At 34.0% G+C, this 21,259-nt stretch overlaps 1 protein-coding gene across 24 annotated transcripts in view; it reads right to left on the bottom strand.

The window, feature by feature from the left end:
* Positions 1 to 21,259, bottom strand: part of RIMS2 (regulating synaptic membrane exocytosis 2) — a gene marked incomplete at both ends in the record, with an annotated part of 450,969 nt that overhangs the window by 95,424 nt on the left and 334,286 nt on the right. For 2 of the 24 annotated variants that reach the window (XM_082292380.1, XM_082292391.1), the window contains one exon: positions 10,002 to 10,034. The exons of the other annotated variants lie outside the window; for them this stretch is intronic. In XM_082292380.1, coding sequence (XP_082148506.1) covers positions 10,002 to 10,034 — 33 coding nt within the window. The remainder of the gene's footprint in view (positions 1 to 10,001; positions 10,035 to 21,259) is intronic. 24 annotated transcript variants of the gene reach the window in all.

Genomic DNA, 21,259 nt, shown 5'->3' with positions numbered 1-21,259 from the left:
ACTGCATGCTAGTGTATACATTTGTGTACTCTTATTGAACATTTACTGAAGGGAACCCATGGATATTTTGTGCACTTCCAGAATCATTCGCACACTCAAGAAAGAGAGAGCAAGGCAGGTGTCAGATAGAGTTACTTTACAGTTTCTTTGATTGGGATGACACAAAAATAGAAGTAAAAAAATTTGCTTGTGCTCTATGTTTTATGCAGTGCACACATGAGATACAGTCTAATGGTTCAGGCATAAAAACTGAATGTGTCAGAATAGGTTTTGGCAATTGCTTTATATCTTCATTGGTTTAATCAATTCTCATAGCTTCTACAGGTTAAAAGGTTTAAGAATGATATTGCTGTAGCTTTTCCTAGAGTTAAAAATTATGAAGAACAAAAGACACTAACATCAATACCCAGAATCCAGTTCATGCACATAAACTCAGCTGACTGATGCCAGCAAATACTCTGAATACATATCAAAGGTTGTAAATGTCTCAGGGCAATCGTCTGTCACAAAGAAATGAAAATACATTGGATCCCTATCAAATAATCTGGCAGCCCATAAATAATCTGAAATCCAGTTTTGGTAAATAATGTGAAAGAATTTTAAGTTAAAAGAAATTTAATTTAATTAGAAATACATTAACTTTGAAATAGATTGTTTACTTTTCAAAATTATATTAAATTCAATTAAAACAATCCCATGAATATGGAACAACAGCCCCCAAGCTACACACCAAAAATAGTATACATTACTATAACTAAATATTTTTCCAGAATTATTGGTTATTGAGGGTTGCTCACAAAATTTTGATCTAATTTACAGTACATAGACTGAAATGGGAAACAGAGCTGTTGTATTTTAAGGAAATACTATCTTGTAGGTGGGCATCAAAGCAGAGGATGAAGTCAAACTCAGAGAGAAATCATATTCAAGCAAGGTAGAAGCATAAGAATGAAAAATATGTTCCTGCAGAGAGCATAAATAATATGCTACACTTCAACAGGATCTGGCTTCCTATCATGTGTGGGATCAAGGTCATTGTTCTGCTGGCAATTTCTAGTGGAACTATTAGGCAAATTAATGGGAAACGGATATGGCAGGTCATAAACCTACACTTTTGTAAATCAGTGGGTATTAAATCAGTTCTTGGAACTTCTCCCATTCCCTGACCTGTCCTGCCCCATACTCAATATCATTTTTCAGTAAGGTTTTTTGCATTCTTCTGAATTGGCCTTTGGGCAGCCTGGCCTTATTATCTATGTGGGCTGTGGATAGTGCTAGGAAAATAGCAGAGAATGATAGTTTTGTTTGCTTTTCAACCTTTCAATTTTATTTTTTTATTTTTCTTTTAGTTTTAAATTGCTGTCACCAATATAAAATCTACAAGTACAATGTCTTCTACTGTCTCATTACTTTCTAAAGCAGAAATTTGGTAGCAATACCACTGATCCAACATAATGTACAATAGAGGAAAGTTACTTAAATGTACAATAGAGGAAAGTTACTTAAAACAGCCTTGAGCTTGAACTCAGAGAGAATGATGACATTTCTGAATTATTCCATATGCATAGTGAAAGGAAATCTTTGCCTAAATATTATCTTAATACAGGAATCTTATACTATATAGGGTAATTAATTTTTTAAGATGCCCAGAAGTCCATTCATCCTTATGTCTGAACATCTTTCAAACACAAATTTTTAAATAAATACATTGTCAAAATAAAGAAGTTTGAAACCTTTCACTCCAACTTTCCAACTTTCACTCACTCTTGCACTAGGTTTAAAAAGTACATAGAAAAATATTTCCAAATGGGATTGTAGAAATGAATATCACAGTACTAGCAAACATAAAATTCTATTGGATTTTTGAATTTTCAAAGTGGAATTGAAGTGAAAAATATTTACAATAGATATATTCTTTAGATTTTTAATAGAAAGGTCAATACAGGGGATTCTACTCTTCAAACTGAGGTTTCGGATGTGTTGTGAAGAGCTGTCTGAAGAGGTACTAGAAGGAACCGAAGATTGAATTGAGAAAGATCTTACTTGAATGGAAGCAGTAGAACTCAACAAAATTGGTATTATCCATCTACCAAGTAAAACAATATTAACTTCATAGCAGCAAAGATCTTCACTGTAGCTATGGGCCTAGTCATCACCTCTAAAAGAATTCAGAGCAGGTTCAGGATCTTGATACTAAAGTAATTAATGCTTTTGGTTGCAATGTGTTCAAAACAAAAAAGTTCTAAAGAGCCTTAATGTCTTGAAACTGCTGAAAACCCATAAATCACTATGAGATTATTTTAAAATGTCTCAAACTTAATAATATGAGATGACAAAGCCACCAGTCATTCCTAAAAAATCTTGATCTGATGTTTTTTTTATGACCAGTATCATCACATTAGTCAGTATTTGTCTACATTACTTGATTTAACCTTGGTTTGCAAAGTGAAAAGCATATATTGTATCCTGTGGTGTAATGATCTCTGTTCACGAACTAATTTTTTTCAGAGCTATACACTTTAGAGAAAATAAATCAATGCTTTCATGAAGGATACATTTCTGCACGTTACAGAAAATAACTATGTTTTCAGCTTAATCAGACTACAGATTATTTAAGTATATTGATAGAATATAGAGATGAACTATAGCCATAGAGATTGAAATGCTGCAATATTCTCTCTCAAAAGCTTCTTCCACCATCACAGTAGACATTGCTATTATAATGACCACTGACATTTCTTTTAATAGTAGACACAGCCATGTTGCCCTAGTCTAACTCCCTGTTCTTTCTAACTGGTCCTAACATCTGAGAAATATCTAACAATCTAACATGCATCTGGAAGATAAAATTAATAGAAAAGAATTCTTAATAAGAGCCTCATTCAAGAGCAAGCTTGTCAAGAACTAAAACTAATTTAAAATGGCCTTGATTTTCTTGGAAATGCCTCAACTCAATGAGCTTTGCTGTTCTGATGGGTACCTGGAGGTGCCAGGGCCCCATCAGACTTCACCCATCTCATGCCAAGAAGTCTCACGTAGCAGGGACTCCAAGTTCCTTGGAACAGAACATGTCCATCTCTGTACATGACAGAATAGAATAACAGTTCCACAGAGGAAGCAGGTTAGCAGATTTCTCCCTAGTCGTGGATACTGATGGCAGCATTGAACAATTGCTCAAAAATTTCTGGTTTCCTGGTGAAGATAAGGGGCAGCCTGACTTTGCAGCCTTAAGGTTACAACTGGGAGGTGCTGGACTTCATAGTCTTCCTCCCAGGGTTTCTCCCTTCTCTCACAGCTGAGTGCTCCGAACTTAAGGTTAGATCCTGGTTCTGCCTTGACCTTTCTCTTCTCTCTCACCTGGGATCCAGATGAATGAGATTTGCATAAACTGAACAGAGGCCTAAAATAAATCTTGACTTCCTTGTCTTGAATGAAAAAGATTGCAGCCTCCAATGCTGGAGGATACACATGTCATTGTAAGAGACAGACATGGAACTCCTTGTTTGTTTCTGAGTTCAGGCATAAGATAAGACAATGACATAAAATACTTTATTCTTCTATTTTTCATATTTGCAGACACTTACTAACAGCAATATGACTAGGAATTATATTTATACAGTGGATAAAATAGCTCCTCTACTTCTGTGCTTTATTGAAAATTGAGTCTGATGTCTCAAAGTAGACCAAATTATTAAATAACATTTTATTTTAAAGATCAAATATACATGTAGAAGCCTAACTTTTGGTTACTTCAAAAATGCTAGCTGAATTTCTTACTAGAGATTTCTCTTGAAATGCTATTCATGAGAATACAGAAAAATCAATTTTATTCTGAAAAGAAGGTCCCTGAAACAACATCACAAAATCACAGACTATTCTGAGCTGGAACGAACACATCAGTATTGAGTCCAGATCCTGGCCCTGTACAGACAGCCCCAAGAGTCACACCATGTGTGAGAGTATTGTTCAAACACTTCTTGAACTCTGTCAGGCTTGGTGCTGTGACCACTTCCCTGGGGAGCTGTTCCAGTGCCCAAACACCCTGTGGGTGAAGAATCCTTTTCTGATATCCAACCTAAACCTCCCCTGACACAACTTCAGGCCATTTCCTTGGAACCTGTCACTGGGCACCACAGAGCAGAGATCAGTGCCTGCCTCTCCTCTTCCCCTCATAAGGAAGTTGTAACTGCAATGAGGTCTCCCCTCAGTCTCCTCCAGGCTGAACAGAATAAGTCACCTCCATCATTCCTTGTATGCCTTCCACTCAAAGCCCTGCGCCGTCTTCATAGCCCTATTATCAAATTAGGCAAAGGAAAGAAGATTGTCTCCTAAAAGTAAAATGTAAAATGTAGAAGTATTTGCTTTGAACATCAAAACTTGTCAATTAAAGGTCGTGTACTCAAAGGATTAAATTTCCTCCTGTTTGCTGAGCTATTAAATTCCAATTCTACCTCTAAGGAATTAGCTCTAAATTTTTTCATTCTGGCTGTCAACAGTGTGAAAAATATAACTGCCTAACTGCTACAGGTCTAGCAAAGTATCAGATGCTGTGTGATATGAATGGTTACTGAACTTCACTCCAGGGCTTTATGTCCAATTTGTGACAAAAATAAAAAAGGTACTGTTGCAGCAAACAAGTTCTTTCCAAGTCTGTGATCCACATCACAGACTGAATGAAAATAAAAAATAATTAATGGTTGTGGAAGTGTTCTTCAACTTAATATTACTTATATATTCCTGATACTTATTATTACTATTTAAATGTGACTCAAGTGTCAATTATTGCCCTTAAAAGGGCATGCTCAAAAGAAGACTATTTCAGCCAGCCAGCTTCCTAGCAGGGAAGATGGCTTCACATTCCTGTTTTCTATTTGAGGATTGCTTGACGGATTTTTTATTTTTTTCTTCTTGTTGGTTTCAAGCTTGACACACTAAAGAAAGACTAAAACCCAGGGGACATTTCTTGCCACTTAAATAAATTTTTATCACAATGCTAAAAGCATGTTAACTATGTTACTTTGGCTTATTTGCAGAATACATGGCACTGTTTAGTAAAATAATTGAATAAAATAGTGCGGTGATCTAAACAGGGAAGTTAAAGAATCTCTACAGTCCTTGGTTTATAAATTGACAGGGTCAGCTCAGGTCTCCATCATTAGGGATAGATCAGTGCAGATGGTAAAGGACAAAGGTCTTTTGAAAAAAGCTGCAAAGTTCTATTTTGCATATTTATTAAAGTAATGATTAGGGCTATGGCTAGCCCTTTTTTATGCTGCCTAGATCCTTTTCCAAGGTCATTTTTGCAGGGTAGCTGGTGACATTTTTCTGTGCTGCCTCATACGAAGGTCTACATACACTTTGGTGGCTTTCATAAAATACTGAGGCCTACATGGAAAACGAATGGAAGAAAGAAGTAGTAAGTCAAATATTAGCTAAAACATCCCATTTTGTTTCTCCCAAGAACTCTGGCACATCCTCCCTATATAAATGACATGAAATAGGATTTTGAAAGTGTAAAAGAAAAATATCTGAGTGGTCAGTAGGCCCTTCTATTCTGTACTCATAAAAATCCATTCAGATCAGCCACACTATAAACTCTGCATTGCTTTTGGGAAAACCTGAGCACAGTCTTATTATTAAGATTTCCAACATCCTGTTTGCCAAGCATGCTCCTCGGAGCTCCCACCACTGGCACACTCCACAACATAACCACAGAGTATTCCACATTCTGATACAGCCACTTCCAATCATAAGCACAAACATTTGATGATAATTACACCTCTGCTTTCAGAAAAGCTAACCGGTATTAATAGAGATTCTTCAGCTATCCTAAGAATGCAGGATATCTTCATTAGCATCTCAATAACCAGAAAGATGGTCAAAGGTTTAACCAAAGAACACAAGACCATCAATGGGGTGTGCACCTGAATTTAGAACTCAGAAGAACTACAAATTAATGACCAAATGTTTTGCACAATTATGCTGCCACTTTAAATTACATAATCTGATGGTTTTAGTATTTTAGCTTCAGCAGACTGATCATCAGACTTTATTTTTGTGGTTTAGTACAGATGGCTACTTTGGAAGTCTTTGGTTTCTGGATTTAATTCTAAGCAAAACAAAAAATAAGGACAAAGAGCCTCCCAGCCATCCAGTATGATAGCAGGGTAGCCAGCCATATTACTATGCTAAGTACCTATAAACTGAATTTGGAGTTTACCCTTTGGGTTTTGTTGACCAAATACAGATTAAGATGCTTTAAATGTCTCTTTCACAGTCTACAGCATCAGATTTTAAACAAGCCTGTCAAACTAAATATCACAGAGGTGTTCAGAGATGCACAAGTAATTTAATCATATTTGTGCTAAAATGTTACAAATTCTACCCAGAAATGTTTTTTCAACATAAGGAAAATGGAAATAGAACAAGGCACCATCCTGCTCTTTAAAGGAAAGTGTGTCACAGAATACTGACTACAATAATAACAACTCAAAAGTAGAGGGGTGTCATGTTCTGTTTATAAAGGGTAAGTACATCACAGTAGATCCACTCTTGGAAGGCTTGAAAAACCTCTCATGGTACCGATAAGAATGGATTAAAAAAACTGTGCTCCTTGTCTTCTACTGCAGCTGATTTCTTAAACACTCTGAATTGTACCATTCTTTTGTCCTTGCTTTCTCCTACAGTATATTTGCCACACCCTTTCACTGTTTTGCCCTCCACTATCGAGGTCTACAAGCTCTTTCTACTCATCTTCAGTAGGGTTTGTTAGTTTTTGTAGGCTTCATTGCCATCAATCATGTTATTACAAAGAGATTTTATAAAGCACAGAAAAAAATTTATTTCAAAGTCCTTTTCTATTTGAATTGCACTCTGAAAGTTAACAAAAACTCTAATCAAGCCTTTGTGTGCCCTTAACGTGACAGTTTTACTTCAGAGCTTGCAAAAAGGGACTTCAATATCTATTTCCCTGCCTTTCATGGCCCTCTAGAAATGGAACAGTCCCTACTATCTTCTGACTTCCATCTAACTTAGAAAGTTTAGAATGCCTGGGCATCACTAAGCCACCTCTTCTCATCCTGGAATAAACCTGGAATCAATTACCCAGTACTATTTCTGCTGTATGTGCACTGACTGCCTTTGTACAGGCATGGATCTGCCTTTCCAATGCTTTGATGATCATTTTTTGGGCAGTTACTTGAGTCAACCAGATTAATTTTTGGAATTCTGAAGAATGTTCTCTGTGTTTCATATGTTTGAAGAACACAGTAAGTATTACATGCACTTGCCAGTAATTTTTGGCACAATGATAACTGGTTGGTCTGACCAACGTTACTGACAAAAATAAAGATGTCTGCTTTGTAACTAAGGCTCTTTGGCAGGTAGGGGCTTACTTCTACTTCTCCTGAATGGAAGTATTCTTTGTGAAGCCAAGGGGATGTGAACAGGCACACATCTCCTCCACAGTTTTCGCAATATCTAAACCTATAAAACATACTAATTTGAAAAATATGAAAATCATGCATCTAAAAGCAGGTTTGTGAAAACCCTGTATCACAAAGCTCCTCCTTCACCCAAGCAAAACAGGGTTTAGTCATTAAGGATTCTATCAAGCTCTACTGCTGTCAGATAACAAAATTTATATTAAAATACCTTTGCTTCTTAGCTTTCTGAACTTGCTTTTGTGCTTGAAATATACAGCAAAAGCTTTGCACTCACTTTCATAAAACTTATAATAAAAAATCTAGATTTTTTTCAAGGAATAAAATTTTATTTTTTACAGTTATAGATTATAATATCCAGAGAGAGGAAATGGCAACATTTTTCTATCAATACAACTGTAACATATTCAGATATTTAGCTTTCACAAGACTTCTTGGACTAGTAACACCTAAAATCAATAGCTAATCCTCTGGAATACATGAATGTTTGGTAGCATGATAAATAATGTGAAAACCATTTCCTAAGAAAACCTGTAAAGGGATAATCCCAGATTCACTTCTTAAAGCAAATTCTAAAACAATGGGAAAACACTTTGTTCTAAAGTATGGCTTTGAAATGTCACCCTTGCTTTTTAGCTGTGCTCCAAGTGCCTTGTACTGAAATGTGTAACCTGCTTTGTTACACAGGCAAGCATGGAAGAGCACCTGTTTCAAATGTACATCTGAAAATATATTACTATACACAGAACTGTATTTTCTCTTGAGTTTAAGGGCAGTAATAACAACTATTGCAACTGCAGTGCTGATCATTCTTTTGCATTTGTGTGCTAGACAATTAAATTCATCAGTGCCTAATACCTTTACCTAACACTCTGAGCTAAGTAGTGTTTTGCAGAAGAACTGCAATGTCAATAAAATTTAGTAATATACGGGTATTACCAACTTATATATGTTCAAGAAACACAGGTGATGAAAGGATATGCTTTTTTCTGACCATTTTAAGGTCTGATTTCTTCCAATACAAAGAGAGATATGGACTGATTCCATATTCTGATTTAATATACTGATTCAATCAATAACTCAGAAGAAGGCTTTTGAATAAAAAGACCCACAACTTTTATTATGAACAGATAGGAAATGGGTCACACAATCATCTAACTTCAGTTTTGTAATACAAGAGATTCAGAATCACTGCACAGGGACTGGCAATGAATCATAAGCACAAGGTAAGTAAACTCAGTCTTTCTACAGCATAATTTATTAATTTCTAAGAGTGGTCATTTACAAAAGAGGGAATTATGAACACTCTGCCAGTTGTCTTTTCTATCCATACCCAACTTTTTTTACCCTGTAATTCTAACAATTTCTATCTTGAGATTTGTTTAACATGAAAACCACAGCAAACATCTGCAAGATTCTGTAAAAATAATCTATGACTCTAATTAGGACAAGAATAGTATGAAAGGTAAAACTGAACTCTGAAGGAGCCAGTCATAGTAGAGAAAAGATGAAAGCGTTTCACTAAATATCACCTAAGTTTAATGGACCAGTCAATGTACCCCAAAACTTCTCCAGATTTTCTAATCTAAATGGCATCCAAGTGGCTTTTCTAATTTGTTGGGATAATAGCAGAGATACAGGAAATTAATTAAAGCTTTTACACAAAAATTTTAAAATTTAAATTTTATTGCTGAATTTAATTAACTTAAATATGGGTAACTTTGCTGTTGTTCTACATACCACAACTGAACAAGCAAAGAAGTGTGAACAAATACTGCATTTTCAGAGCTAGGATGCCTTGACAGACGTTAGTTCTCTGCCAGTAATATAAAGTACGTGGAAAATTCAATAAAATGGCAGATTAAAATTTTTTATGAAAGAAACCATAAGTAATGCACAAATAAAAGCCTCATAAACAATACAGCTAAGTAAGAACTCCTTCAATGTTCTGACTTCTTGCTCTCATGCGATCATAAACTTTTGATTTACACTTTTTGGCATGAGAAAAGAGCTTTTTTCACTAAAAATTCAACTTCTAATTGAAACAGGTTTTATTCAAAAAACTAAGTTTGAAATTCTAATGCATGAAATTTAACTTACTGAAATTATTCAATTTTGAAATTACATCCTCTCAGAGTCAAAAATAACTAGTTATATAAGAGTTTCTGCAGTTGTAGCAGTTTTCATAGCAGCTTTTGAATGCATAGATAAAAAATTATAGATTATTTTCATGTGTTAAGTGGAAGTTTAAAGGCTAATTTACAGATAATTTGAGATGTAAAATAAGAACTGATATGGTAGAAATCAAATCAGTCTAAAGTCTTAAGGCATATTCTACTTGCCATCAGTTACCTTTCATCACTTTTTATAGTGACCATAGTTTACAGGTAATAGAAATTGAAATTACATAAGCGTCTTAAATTCTTACACCTTGACAATATTTTGCCAATATATTGAGGGGGAAGAGAGGGAAAAGTATGTGAGGTGAGCTGTGATAAAATCTATAGAAAAGGTAAAATGAAAAAAATAACACAGAGAAAAGCAGTAGAAGAGACAGACCTGAGTTTGTTCTCCTTGATGATTCCGCTTCTTCTGTGATCACATCGTGTAATGTACAGACATAGACAAAGGAGATGGGCGTGAGAGGATGTATTCAGAAGGTTAAAACTGACACTGAGGGAAAGGGCCAAAAATTGTTTTAGAGAGAAGTCTGCAGAGCAGAGTTAGTAAGTGGAGAAAAAAATAAAAGACACTAGAAGAAAAAAGAAAGCTGAGAAAGAAGCGGTTAAACTACTGTTGTTGGAAAAGAACAGTAAAGACAGAGTTAGTATAGGAGCTGAGGAAATAATAAAAGTTATAACTGACAGCAAAGTCAATTCTTGCAATGATGCTGAAGAAAAAGCTGGACAGTAAAAGGTATGTTAACTAGCATAAATAGTTTTGTTCATGACTGTACAATTTTTTTGAATGTTATCTACTTGAACGCAAGTATTATTTTTCTCTTTCAAGTATTGAACACTCAGTTTAATGTCACCACGGGACTTGTAATATTAGATTTTTCAATTATTAAATTATTGTAATTTATGCTGAACCAAACTTCAGATATCCAAAACAGGAAATAGATTTTTTTTTCAAACTTAGGTACAAGCTCAGACATTTCGGAATCCACATAACACACTCTGGAAAGGACTGCATTATTGTAACACTCTGCCAAAGGCAAAATTATCAAGACCAAAATACAGAACGTGAGAAAAGAGAATTTATAGCTATTAAGTCTCATGGTCAATTCAGGGTACTTTTTCAGAACCAGTGTTGCTCTCATCTCACAGAAGTCTAAGTTACTACAAATGCATGCAAGTTAAATGCCAAAGCAACTATCTCATTACTTACTTTATTACTTCACATTCAAAAGCACACTGCCATTTCAGACTTGGAAAACATCTGAGGGACAGTGCCATGCTCTGTACTGAAAATGTATTCTTAGCAAAAGAATGGGAGGAATTAATCTTGAAAAGTAATAATAATTACAAAGAACTGTGAAGCCACTGTTGCTAGCAGAACAAATGTTTTCTTACAAAAATCATCAGAAATAGAAAAAAAATCTATAAACTTGGTCTAATTTCAACATGCAGTTTTTTAATGAGTCACAAAACACTGCTCATAAATCATTAATTCTGAAGATGCTAGATAAAGAAGTCCAGAAAGTTTTACACACCGCAAAAATATCTGTAATTTTATTGTCATTTTACAGTCAATAACAAGTTACCGTTGAAAAAAACATAAAATTAGAATAAACAGAAATCAATAAAACAAAATTAAAGACAACACTAAATTTTACCTGACAACCATTGTTCTATACTTAAACAATTTTATATTAGAGCAGTAGATTATATTTTCATCTACTATCAAATGCCAAGACTGTACCAAAAGTGTTGCAAAATCAAGCAGCTTGAAACATATATAATTAGAATGCACTTTCAAGCAATTAAATTTGCTTACAGAATGAACACACATTAGTGCTCTATATATGATATGTAGTGTGAAAGCATAGCAGCTGTCAGTTTTGACAAAGCTTGCCATGTCTTTGCGTGTTAAAAAACCAGTAATAGAGTATAAATATTTTTTTTTATCTGGGCAAGACAAAGAATTCATTGGAAGAAATACAAATAAGCAAATAGAAAGATCTACTTCTCCATGGCATGTTACAGCTCACACTAATACAGTGTAGCTATAATTGCTGTAAGTGCTAAATAAATAAATAAATGATTATTAGCACCACCAAAACACAGCTTAAAGTATTCAAAATGTTCTGAAAACATTTTATATTACATTTGTATAGCCCTGAAGTGAGCACTCCTAGTATAGCAAAACCAGTTATCAGAAAGTCTCTGTCAAGACCCCACTACCCTTGGTTTATTATTTTTAATATACATAAGAACAAGCAGCTTTGAGACATATACTGCAATAAAATAAATCCTTCTCTACAAATTTTCAAATAATTGAATCACATTATTTCCAAAATTGGAATATATCTGGTATGATAATGCAAGGTATTCTAGTAATGCCAGACAGACACAACTGAATAGCAAGGAAGCTCTCTTTGAGTATTTTAGAATCAAATGACCACTATTTGCATGCATATCAGTCACATATACCAATACTTTTTAAAAATAGCATTTTTAAAAGTTCTCATGCAAAATATTTGTTATGAAAAAAAATTACATATCAAAGTGGCAATCAAAAATCATTCTTAATTACAAATATTTTTCAGTTGTAGGTTTTTACTTATCAAACATATTAGAAGAATAATTCTAATAGAAGTCAGAAGAAAGAAAAAGATAATAATTGCCTTCTCACTGTGGATACCTGATCAACTGATACCTCATCTGTTGAGATAAATGGATTACAATATTTTTGTATTTATTGTTGGAAATATTAATGAATTTGCAGAAGTTGTGGCATGGTAATGGACCAACTTCTTTCAATTAATGATGTGAAGAAGGAAGTACTAATAGACTGATTAATTTAAACACAATATCACTTATGTGAGTCAATTTTCTCCTGATTAAGAAGCCATGCCATAAATCCCAAAAAATATTTGAAAATTCTCCGTTTCTGTAGCTCTTAATCTACAAAATAGATCTTTTTTTATATAAATACATTTAAACGAAAAAATAAAACAATGTCATCAATTCTATTAAATTTACATCACATCAATAGGCAGTCTTAATTTGTAAACTTACTGCTTTGTTGTGGAATTGATGCAAATTTATTTGCATCAATTGTTCATCTCAATATATGAGAGTAGTATGTATAAGGCTATTATATACAGACTTGGAAACAAATGAAAATCTTAATAAATAAACATAAAAAGTTAATGAAAAACTTCAAGTCTGAACTCCCCCCAAAATAAGTACCATCTCTTTTATCATGCTTTGACACAGAACTGTTCATTGTAAGTAATGTCACCCATAGAAGAGAAGTATTTAGGAACTCAGTGTTCAAAAAAAACTTTACATGGCAAACTTGCCCAACTAAAATTCTTAAAGTAGCAGAGGACAGAGAGATGTAAGTTAATCACTCTTTTTTTTTTTCCCCTTAAGAGTTTTCCTAATTTCAGTTTTATCTTTTCCTATGAACCAAAGATCTTTCACTGCAAATATAAGCTCAGATTTGAAAAGTCTCATTTCTGGACACTCTTCACAAAATACAATATGCAATACCAGAATCAAATAAACATAATCTTAAAACATGGAAGAGACTCTTAAGATAGAAATGCTCCACAGAGTCTGTATGTTCCATAAGTACATGTCATTAGTCTGGATATGATTAAACTTGAAGAGTGATCTAATACATTTAACTCTCAGGAAAGATGTCCCCTGACACAATTCAAACTCTGCAATGCTAAGGATACAGATACAGAAGAGTAGATAGAAAAGTTAAGAGTACAAATATTTGTTAGCAGATTTAGACAAAAAGGCTATTTTACTAGACTGAGATGTGAATAGAATCAGTATCCTTTAATACTCTTTAAAAGCTTTAAGCCCCAACTAGATACAGAGCCTGTCCCACACTTCTGATTTTTTTTAATGAGGTAGCTCCCTCTTAGTTAAAGTAGTTATCTTAAGGCATAAACTCATATACACAAAATCACAGCTGTATACTGGATATATGCTGGCATTTTTACTCAAATATATAGCAAGAAAATACAAGAAAGACTAAAGCAATACACTTAATTCTGCAATTACATAATATAGCCTATATGTAATATATGCTATGTAAAAAATACAATAGGTAAAGACAGTAAGCATGAAAAATCTTACTCTTATCCAAAGATAAGAACAGTAGAGATGAAAGTAGAAAATAACAAAAGAAGAAACTGTAAATATTCTCAGTATCATAAACTCTCTAAATCAAATTAAATCATGTAGACTGCATAACTTTTTCATAAGTCTCAAGAGATAAACTAAATGAAGAATCCATAGAGAGCTTTTATTATTTTGCTTCTCTGAATAAAGTTCACATGGTAATTTTATAAAGGGGGGAAAAGACAAAATAGTAACACCTCAAAGTATTAATGCACTACAGTTACACATTGGATTGGAAGTATCATGAATCCAGAAAAGACAATTACGTCTCTCTCTGTCCTATCATCACTTTGCCTTCTTCAATCTATTTCTAACCATATCCCCCTTTTCATAATTTTCAGTCTCTCATACTTTCAATTCTGACTACAAACTTCTTTTAAAATAAACACAACTTCATTTTTAATTATTTTTTACCACTGTTTTCACACTACAACTGAATTCATGGTAATAGATAAACTCAGTTTTCGTCACATTATATTAGAGTTCTGGAAGTCTTTGTGTATGTAAGTGTCCAGGCATAGTCCTACCCAGGAGAGAGACATAAATGCTCCACAAATAAAAATAAGCATGATTCCCTTTAAATTGAAAGCAAATCTATCCATCTAAAGATTTACCATTTGTAAGCACACATTATATTTTCTGATGTGTTTAATCTACCATTGCTATGATTTCTCCAAAACTTTGTTTTACTTCCGTATTACAGAAATATGGCTTTCCCCAAAATAATTACAAGGATACTCAATTTTTACTTAATTCCATTCCGAGATGTATAAATCCATTATAACTATCCTTTGTCCTTTTGTTCAAACATATTAATATATGTCAGCACTTTCCCACAGTTCTGTTCTTCAACTGCTCCTTGGAAATCAAACGTTTCTGTGGCAAAGGCTGGATATTTGATGACACTGTAATGTTCTTAACAGCCAGTGATAATGAAACCATTACAGGATGGTTTCCAGGTAATAGCCATCAAATCTACTGCCTCTCTGTAGGAAAAACATGGGAAAGCCAATAGCATTTTCTTTGCTATCTTATAAAGGCAGTTTCTGCATTGTTATCTCTAGAGGGAGACACAGGTTGCTAGACTGTATTCAGCATCCAATATTTTGGATAGTGAGACTGATTGAACACTTCAAAAACAATTGACAGGGAACAGAAATTAGTATCTCTGCCATGGTACCCTAAACTCTGTGCTTTTTCCATTTTAATCACCTTGATGGGTTCAAAAGACACTAGTGATGATAAGGATGAAAATAATTGTTTTTTAAGAAAAACAGTATCCTGCCTAACTTTATCTGAATCAGTACAGGACACATTCCCCATGCATAACCTTCTTTTCCAATTTCTTCTCTTAAGGTGTCACATATAAAAGTGCATAACCATGTGAAAATGTTTACATACCGTACTTCTTTTTTTCTTTTCACCGAGAAATGAAATCTAATTACAGGACTAGAACTTTATTCACTTTTCTTCAAATACCATCTATTACACCTCAGGTGCAGGGGTGAGTGCTGATGGTACTTAATGATCTCAGGTATGAAAAAATAACTGTTTCTCATGCTCTTTGGTTTAGTGGTGTCCGAGAATGCAATATTTTCTGACAGAGTGCTGACATCAGCTAAAGGAAGGGCACAGATTCAAAATATGGCTTGAAGTTTTATGCTATGCTTACCTATGATTCTGCAGTTTTACTCTTCCAATCCTTCAAAATCTTTGCATAAATTCAACTGAATATTTGAAATAAACATAACACTAATTCTGCAAATTACATCAGAATTTAAGAGATTAAAGACACTGTTTAAAAAAAAAAGTATTGATTTCTGATATTCAGGAAGAGAAATTTTATCAGCATCTTCTATTGAAAAGTCTGTAATACAAGAACCATTTTGCTACTTTATTTAATGACCTTAAATTGTCTTCCAACAAATTTTTTAATCTCATTTCTAGTCATGCATATTTTTTGACTATTCATGCTATACAGGATACAGTATTACTGTTATTTTTCTGGGGTTTGAAAATATTTTTATTATCTATTTATGTTTTTCTCTACACTTCGCTCACAGATCTAAGTTCTTCACTCATGGTACTTACGTAATCAATGTCTGCTTGTTCTCACAAGTTTTCTTAGCTATAATACTGCCGTGACTATTTCCATGGGTTAGGTTAAATTCTTAACAGACAAACTATACTTAAAGACAGTATAAGCTTTCATAGCAGGTCATATCAGAAAACACATCAACAGACAAAAAAGCAATGAAAACAGGGGAACAACAATATTGAGGTGTCCTTGCCTCCATTGCACCACCTGCATCCAGGGACTGTTAGTATCACTTCACTGTTTTCTGTGCAGGCAGAACATTTAAAGCATTCTCAGACAAAAGAGAGTGCAGTCCTGTGCAGAGGGTAAATCCCATATTGTAAAGGTTCAAGGAATTTGAAGCTTCCTTAGGTATATTCTGTCAGGCTGCATCACCGTTACATCACAGTCATAGATACAATATAGCTCAACATCCCGATGGGAGTACGGTGTTATGGTGCCTTCTTCTAGATGTCCTGACTACTATGCCTTTAAAAGAACCTGTTTGAAATGATATAGGGATGTCTATAGGGAACAGCAGTGTGCCACACATAGCAGATTGTGCCAGTCCTGGAAGCTGCTCTGATTACTCCTCCACTCCTAACACTGAAGTACATAGGTCTTTTGACAGAGTCAGTTTGGAAAAGCATCTGAGGAAAACAGGGATGTGCCATTTGATGCCCACTGCAGAGTGCTCAGAACCACCTCAGATGTTTTTTACCTCATGTATCATCATCCCATACAGAAGACTGATAACGGAAATCAGTATCAGGCATCTTATCAGGCATCAGCCCTCATAGAAAGACCTAGGACTGTGCAGTGAGGAACACAACTTCTACTCAACTTTGTATCTATTCTACACTTTGACAATTGAGATTGCAACTTTCCAAACCAATTCTGTGTACTCCCTGCAAGCACTGGAAATGAGTGGTTCTGTTCCAGACAGAAAAATAGAAAAAAATCAGATAAATACCATTTTAATATACAGAACACTTCTAAAGTGAGAACTTTGTGTTGTTCATATTTGATTTTGATTTCTGTTCTTCTGCCTGTTTTTGTCTTTCGATTACAAGATTTCGCTCCTGTTCCAAAATGTAGAATGCCCGAACAGCAGCCATCTAAAAAATGTCTCCTCTTTCTAAAAATTGGAGAACGTGGTCCTAAACAAATACTGCTAATAAGTATAAATAAATCATCTGCCTAGAACACAGTCCTAAGCCCACCTCAGCTGGGAGATGGAGTTAGTGTTCCTATCTAGCTATTATGTAAGAGAAAAGTCTGGGCAGAGGCACTATTCTGCTGAACTTTCTGTGGAAATACAATAGTGCAGATGTGTAGACGTATTTTGAATCTGTCAAGCATAGTTAAAACAGCTGGAAAAGAAGACATATCACATTCAGCAGTATTTGTTTTCGCCTGTAACAACTTCTGATGCATCAAAAAGTCAGAAAACAGGCAATGCAAGTGCAGATCTGGCCTTTTACAGCTTGGTTGCCTAATTCCTAAGTTAGAGCCAAGCCAGATTTTGCTGGTTTTCTTCAGTTCTGAGTCTTGCACTTCCAGCTGTACAGTAGTTGAGCTTCAGAAAAAAACTTGGGTATTATCAGTATTATACTATTATGTAGGTGAGATTACAGTGTTAATTTAGGAGGTGACACAGCTGGCCAATCTTGTAAACTTTAATTCGTGTGATTGGGAGAAGTGTTGTTACTAGAGTGAGACAACTAATATGCCCAATAGAGAGTTATTTGCAACACAAAACTGAACCTAGGTATACTTGCAACTAAAAAATCTCCATTCACTTGAGTAGATGTGGATTGACCTTTAAATATAGGATGAAACCTGCAAAAAAAAGATTCCTTTCCCTGTTCCCCTTCCTTTCCCTTCCCTTTCCTTTCCTCCCCTCCCTACCTTCTCTATTCCTCAAAGTGTGCTTGCCCTTTGCAAGTGTATAAATTAATGTGATTAGGACCTTTTATTCTCTGATTCTGAAGACAGAACAATACTATTATTATCATCATCGTTATTACTAGGTTTACTTTTTATTGCCATGCATTTGTAGGAACGAAGATAGCTGAATAACTGAACTTGACATTTGAGGTGAAAGAAAGCTTATGATAGTTCTTAGTTTCAGAAGAAGTCCATTCATGTACAGAATGGAGGAAAGAAGAGGTTTTTTTAGATTTGAGAACTCCAGACGTTTGAAGATATAAACTGCAGCTTGTACAAAAAATTGCACTGGAACATTATTTCTGCCATGTGTGATGGTGAAAGATGGTTTCAGATTCAAGTCTGTAGAAGATTATTTTCCCACCATGCATGCAGTAGATACCTTGGTTTGGTCAACTAAACAGGAATCAGCATAGCTTGTACTTGGATTCCTGAGGCTTGCACAAATATATTGTCATAACAAAATTCAAAACCAAAAAGCAAACTATGTCTAATATTGTGCCAGAATACTTCTTTTCTAATGCATGTGCATTCTAACACAATTGTTTACAAAAGCAGATCTATTTTGGCTATTCTAAAACAGAACTATGTAATCTAAATGGTCTCTACATGCTAAAAATTCCACACCAAAGTGAAAAAATAAGGTACATAAAGCACACACGCATTACAAAAGCATGAAATGTGGTTTTATAGTCTCATGCTTTCATGTGGTTTTCCAAACCCTGACAAACCTGTCTCAGAATGGTGTTTCTTTTTCAGCAATGGTTTTTCATCAGTTATTGTACCATTCACCTTTTTCTGCTGGTCCTCCCATGTAACTTCTAGCATAAACCAAAAAAAAAAAATCAGAAATATGATGTAACTTACATTATAAGACATCTAATATAATTTGGGACAACTTGATCTAAACAAACATGTGATCATTATCATTAAAATTTAAATCAGTTCTTAGAGGCCTGTGGTGAAGAGAATTAATACACATCTTAAACATTCTGGAACAGAACATCTTATCTGAAAGTTAGTAGCTATGTAACTCGTCAAATATTCTGCAGTGTTTTATATTGAACAATTGGTATAAAAAACAGGGGCTTGTTGACACAATAATTTGGTCTGCTTTTAAAAAGTTAGTGCTCTACATTCTATAGCTTCTTACATTATCTTTGTGTTTCTGTAAATTATAAATGAAGTTAGAAATATTTTGGTTAAAAAGTCTTTGCAAAGATATAATTAATAAAAATAACCAAACCAAACAAATGAACAAACAAAACAAAACCTGAACAAGCAACCATGCATGTTTAATGAAAAAGTGTTTTTAACAATTAATTCTTAAGCCAAAACTTAGTCAGATTCACTTTCTAAATCTGTAACGTGATTTAAATTCAGCTTTTAATTTGGGCAGATTAAACTACTCAATAAGAACTCTTGTGCCAGTTATTCCTGAATCTGAAATTGGCATTTCTGATTTAACTGCTCAGGAAAAGAGCTATAGATAGAAGCATGTACACTGCTCCACAGAACTACATTCTCTAGACTTGCAAGATGCTAGTGGTTCTGAGACTGTAAATTTTTTTTTTTTTTCACTTTAATTATCTCTCTTCTGACAAACTAGGTAGTTAGCATAAATATTATCAGCTTTAAACCCTTTGGAATCTCATGCCAAAACCAAATCTAGACCAATTAACAGGACAGATTCAATTCTCTAAACTCCATTTTTGCTTTGCACTGTTAAGAATCTGCTTATTTTGGTGATCCCATGAAGTGAGAAGTTCCTCAAACCATTGCCCACAGATGTTATCACTTTTATGGTCACACAAATAACCAGTGATGGAGAATAGTATGAAAGATATGGAAAACATTTTTAATCTTACCAATTCAAAATAAATTGATATAAAATGATTTTATCCTATTAGTTTTTGTTATTTATTACTATTTATTTTTTTTTTAATATTTATTTTTAATATTTATTTTTAATATTTATTATTTTTATTACTATTTATTATTATCCTTGTTAAAGAAGACTAATGGATATCTAACATTCAAAATGTAAACATGTGAAAGTGTTATCTACCTGCAGCCTTCTTCTCTGTGGCTGTTGTTGGTCCATGACAGGCTGCTGTCCTATAAATGTCTGCTTTGATTTTTGAAACTGATGGAAATGTAGGTTTGAAGTAAAATTGTCACCATAATGATTTCATGACACCACAGATATGCATGCTGAAACAGACTCTCTTGTCTTTGAAGTACCATGTGTAGTAACTACTAAATGAGAAATTTCAAACCGAACATTCTGTTACCAAAACGTGGAAATAAAATCCTATTATGATTCTTCCCAGCAAAAACGTGATTCTTTCTTTTTCCCTATGAATATACACAGTCTTCAGTAAAATATCTACTGATGTCATTTATCCTTTCTTTTTCTCAAGTAAGCCCAGAAGTGTCTTCTTAACTAGCAAGTAAAGAAATTCAATGGCCTTAGTAAAACTACTTTTGAATTTAAGGAGTAGTGACTGCTATGAAAAAAAACATCATTAACATTAATTTAGGCCATACAGTGGAGATTATACTTAGAATAAGATAAAAGGTAGGCATACAGTGAGCTAAAACACATGAATTTTTCATGATATAGAACAAATAATCTAAATATTGAAGAATATCAGAAAGCCCAGTGATTTCCATGCCAGTTTTATGTAAATTTTAGAAGACTCTCTTTCTGACTCTAGGTCAGAATCCTTTTCAGAACTCCTGATTCAGTTCTGAACCTAAAAACTGCAGTTGGCTCAGTGACCAAAAACATTTATTATAACAAAGTTCCCTATCAGAGGAAAAGCTTTACTAAGCCTTGATAATTCTTTGAGAGCTCAGTATCTAGAAAACAGCTAAGCCTCTCCATAACACTCCGTAATAACACTTGAATTGACAAGAGTGAGGAAATAAAAATCAAGTAAAAATATAATTCTTTGAATAAATAGTTTTGCTGCATGTTAACCTTAAAAAGAAAAACAAACATTACAAAAAGCAAGACAGGCTACTCAATGTTTTTGAGGAAAGTGATAGCATGAGCATGCAAACACTTTCAGAAAAGGTTCTAATGACCTCTTTTCTATAGCTTCAGTTATATTTATGGCATATCAGCATTAAATTCAAATGGCTATATAATTTTATCAGCAGTTAAGTACAACGTTTAGATTGAGTATATGGGGTTTGGCAGTACTCCAGATCAAGTGAACAGCTTTCTTGACTTCTAGAACATTGCAAGAGTTTTACTAGTAATGGTTATTGTTCCAACTGAGAAAGTAAAATAGATGTATCCACTGGATTTAACCAAACATTTGACCTTTTCTTCACCATTTTCTAATTTTATTTCCATCTCTGTGTTTTACAAAGATAAGAAAATATGTTTTAAGGAGAGCTTAAAGGAGAGC

The sequence above is a fragment of the Coloeus monedula genome (assembly GCF_965178545.1).
Source record: "Coloeus monedula genome assembly, chromosome: 1".
Classification (NCBI taxonomy): Eukaryota; Metazoa; Chordata; class Aves; order Passeriformes; family Corvidae; genus Coloeus; species Coloeus monedula.
The sequence above is the reverse complement of the archived record's forward strand: the minus strand, read 5'-3'. Positions and strand labels throughout refer to the sequence as shown.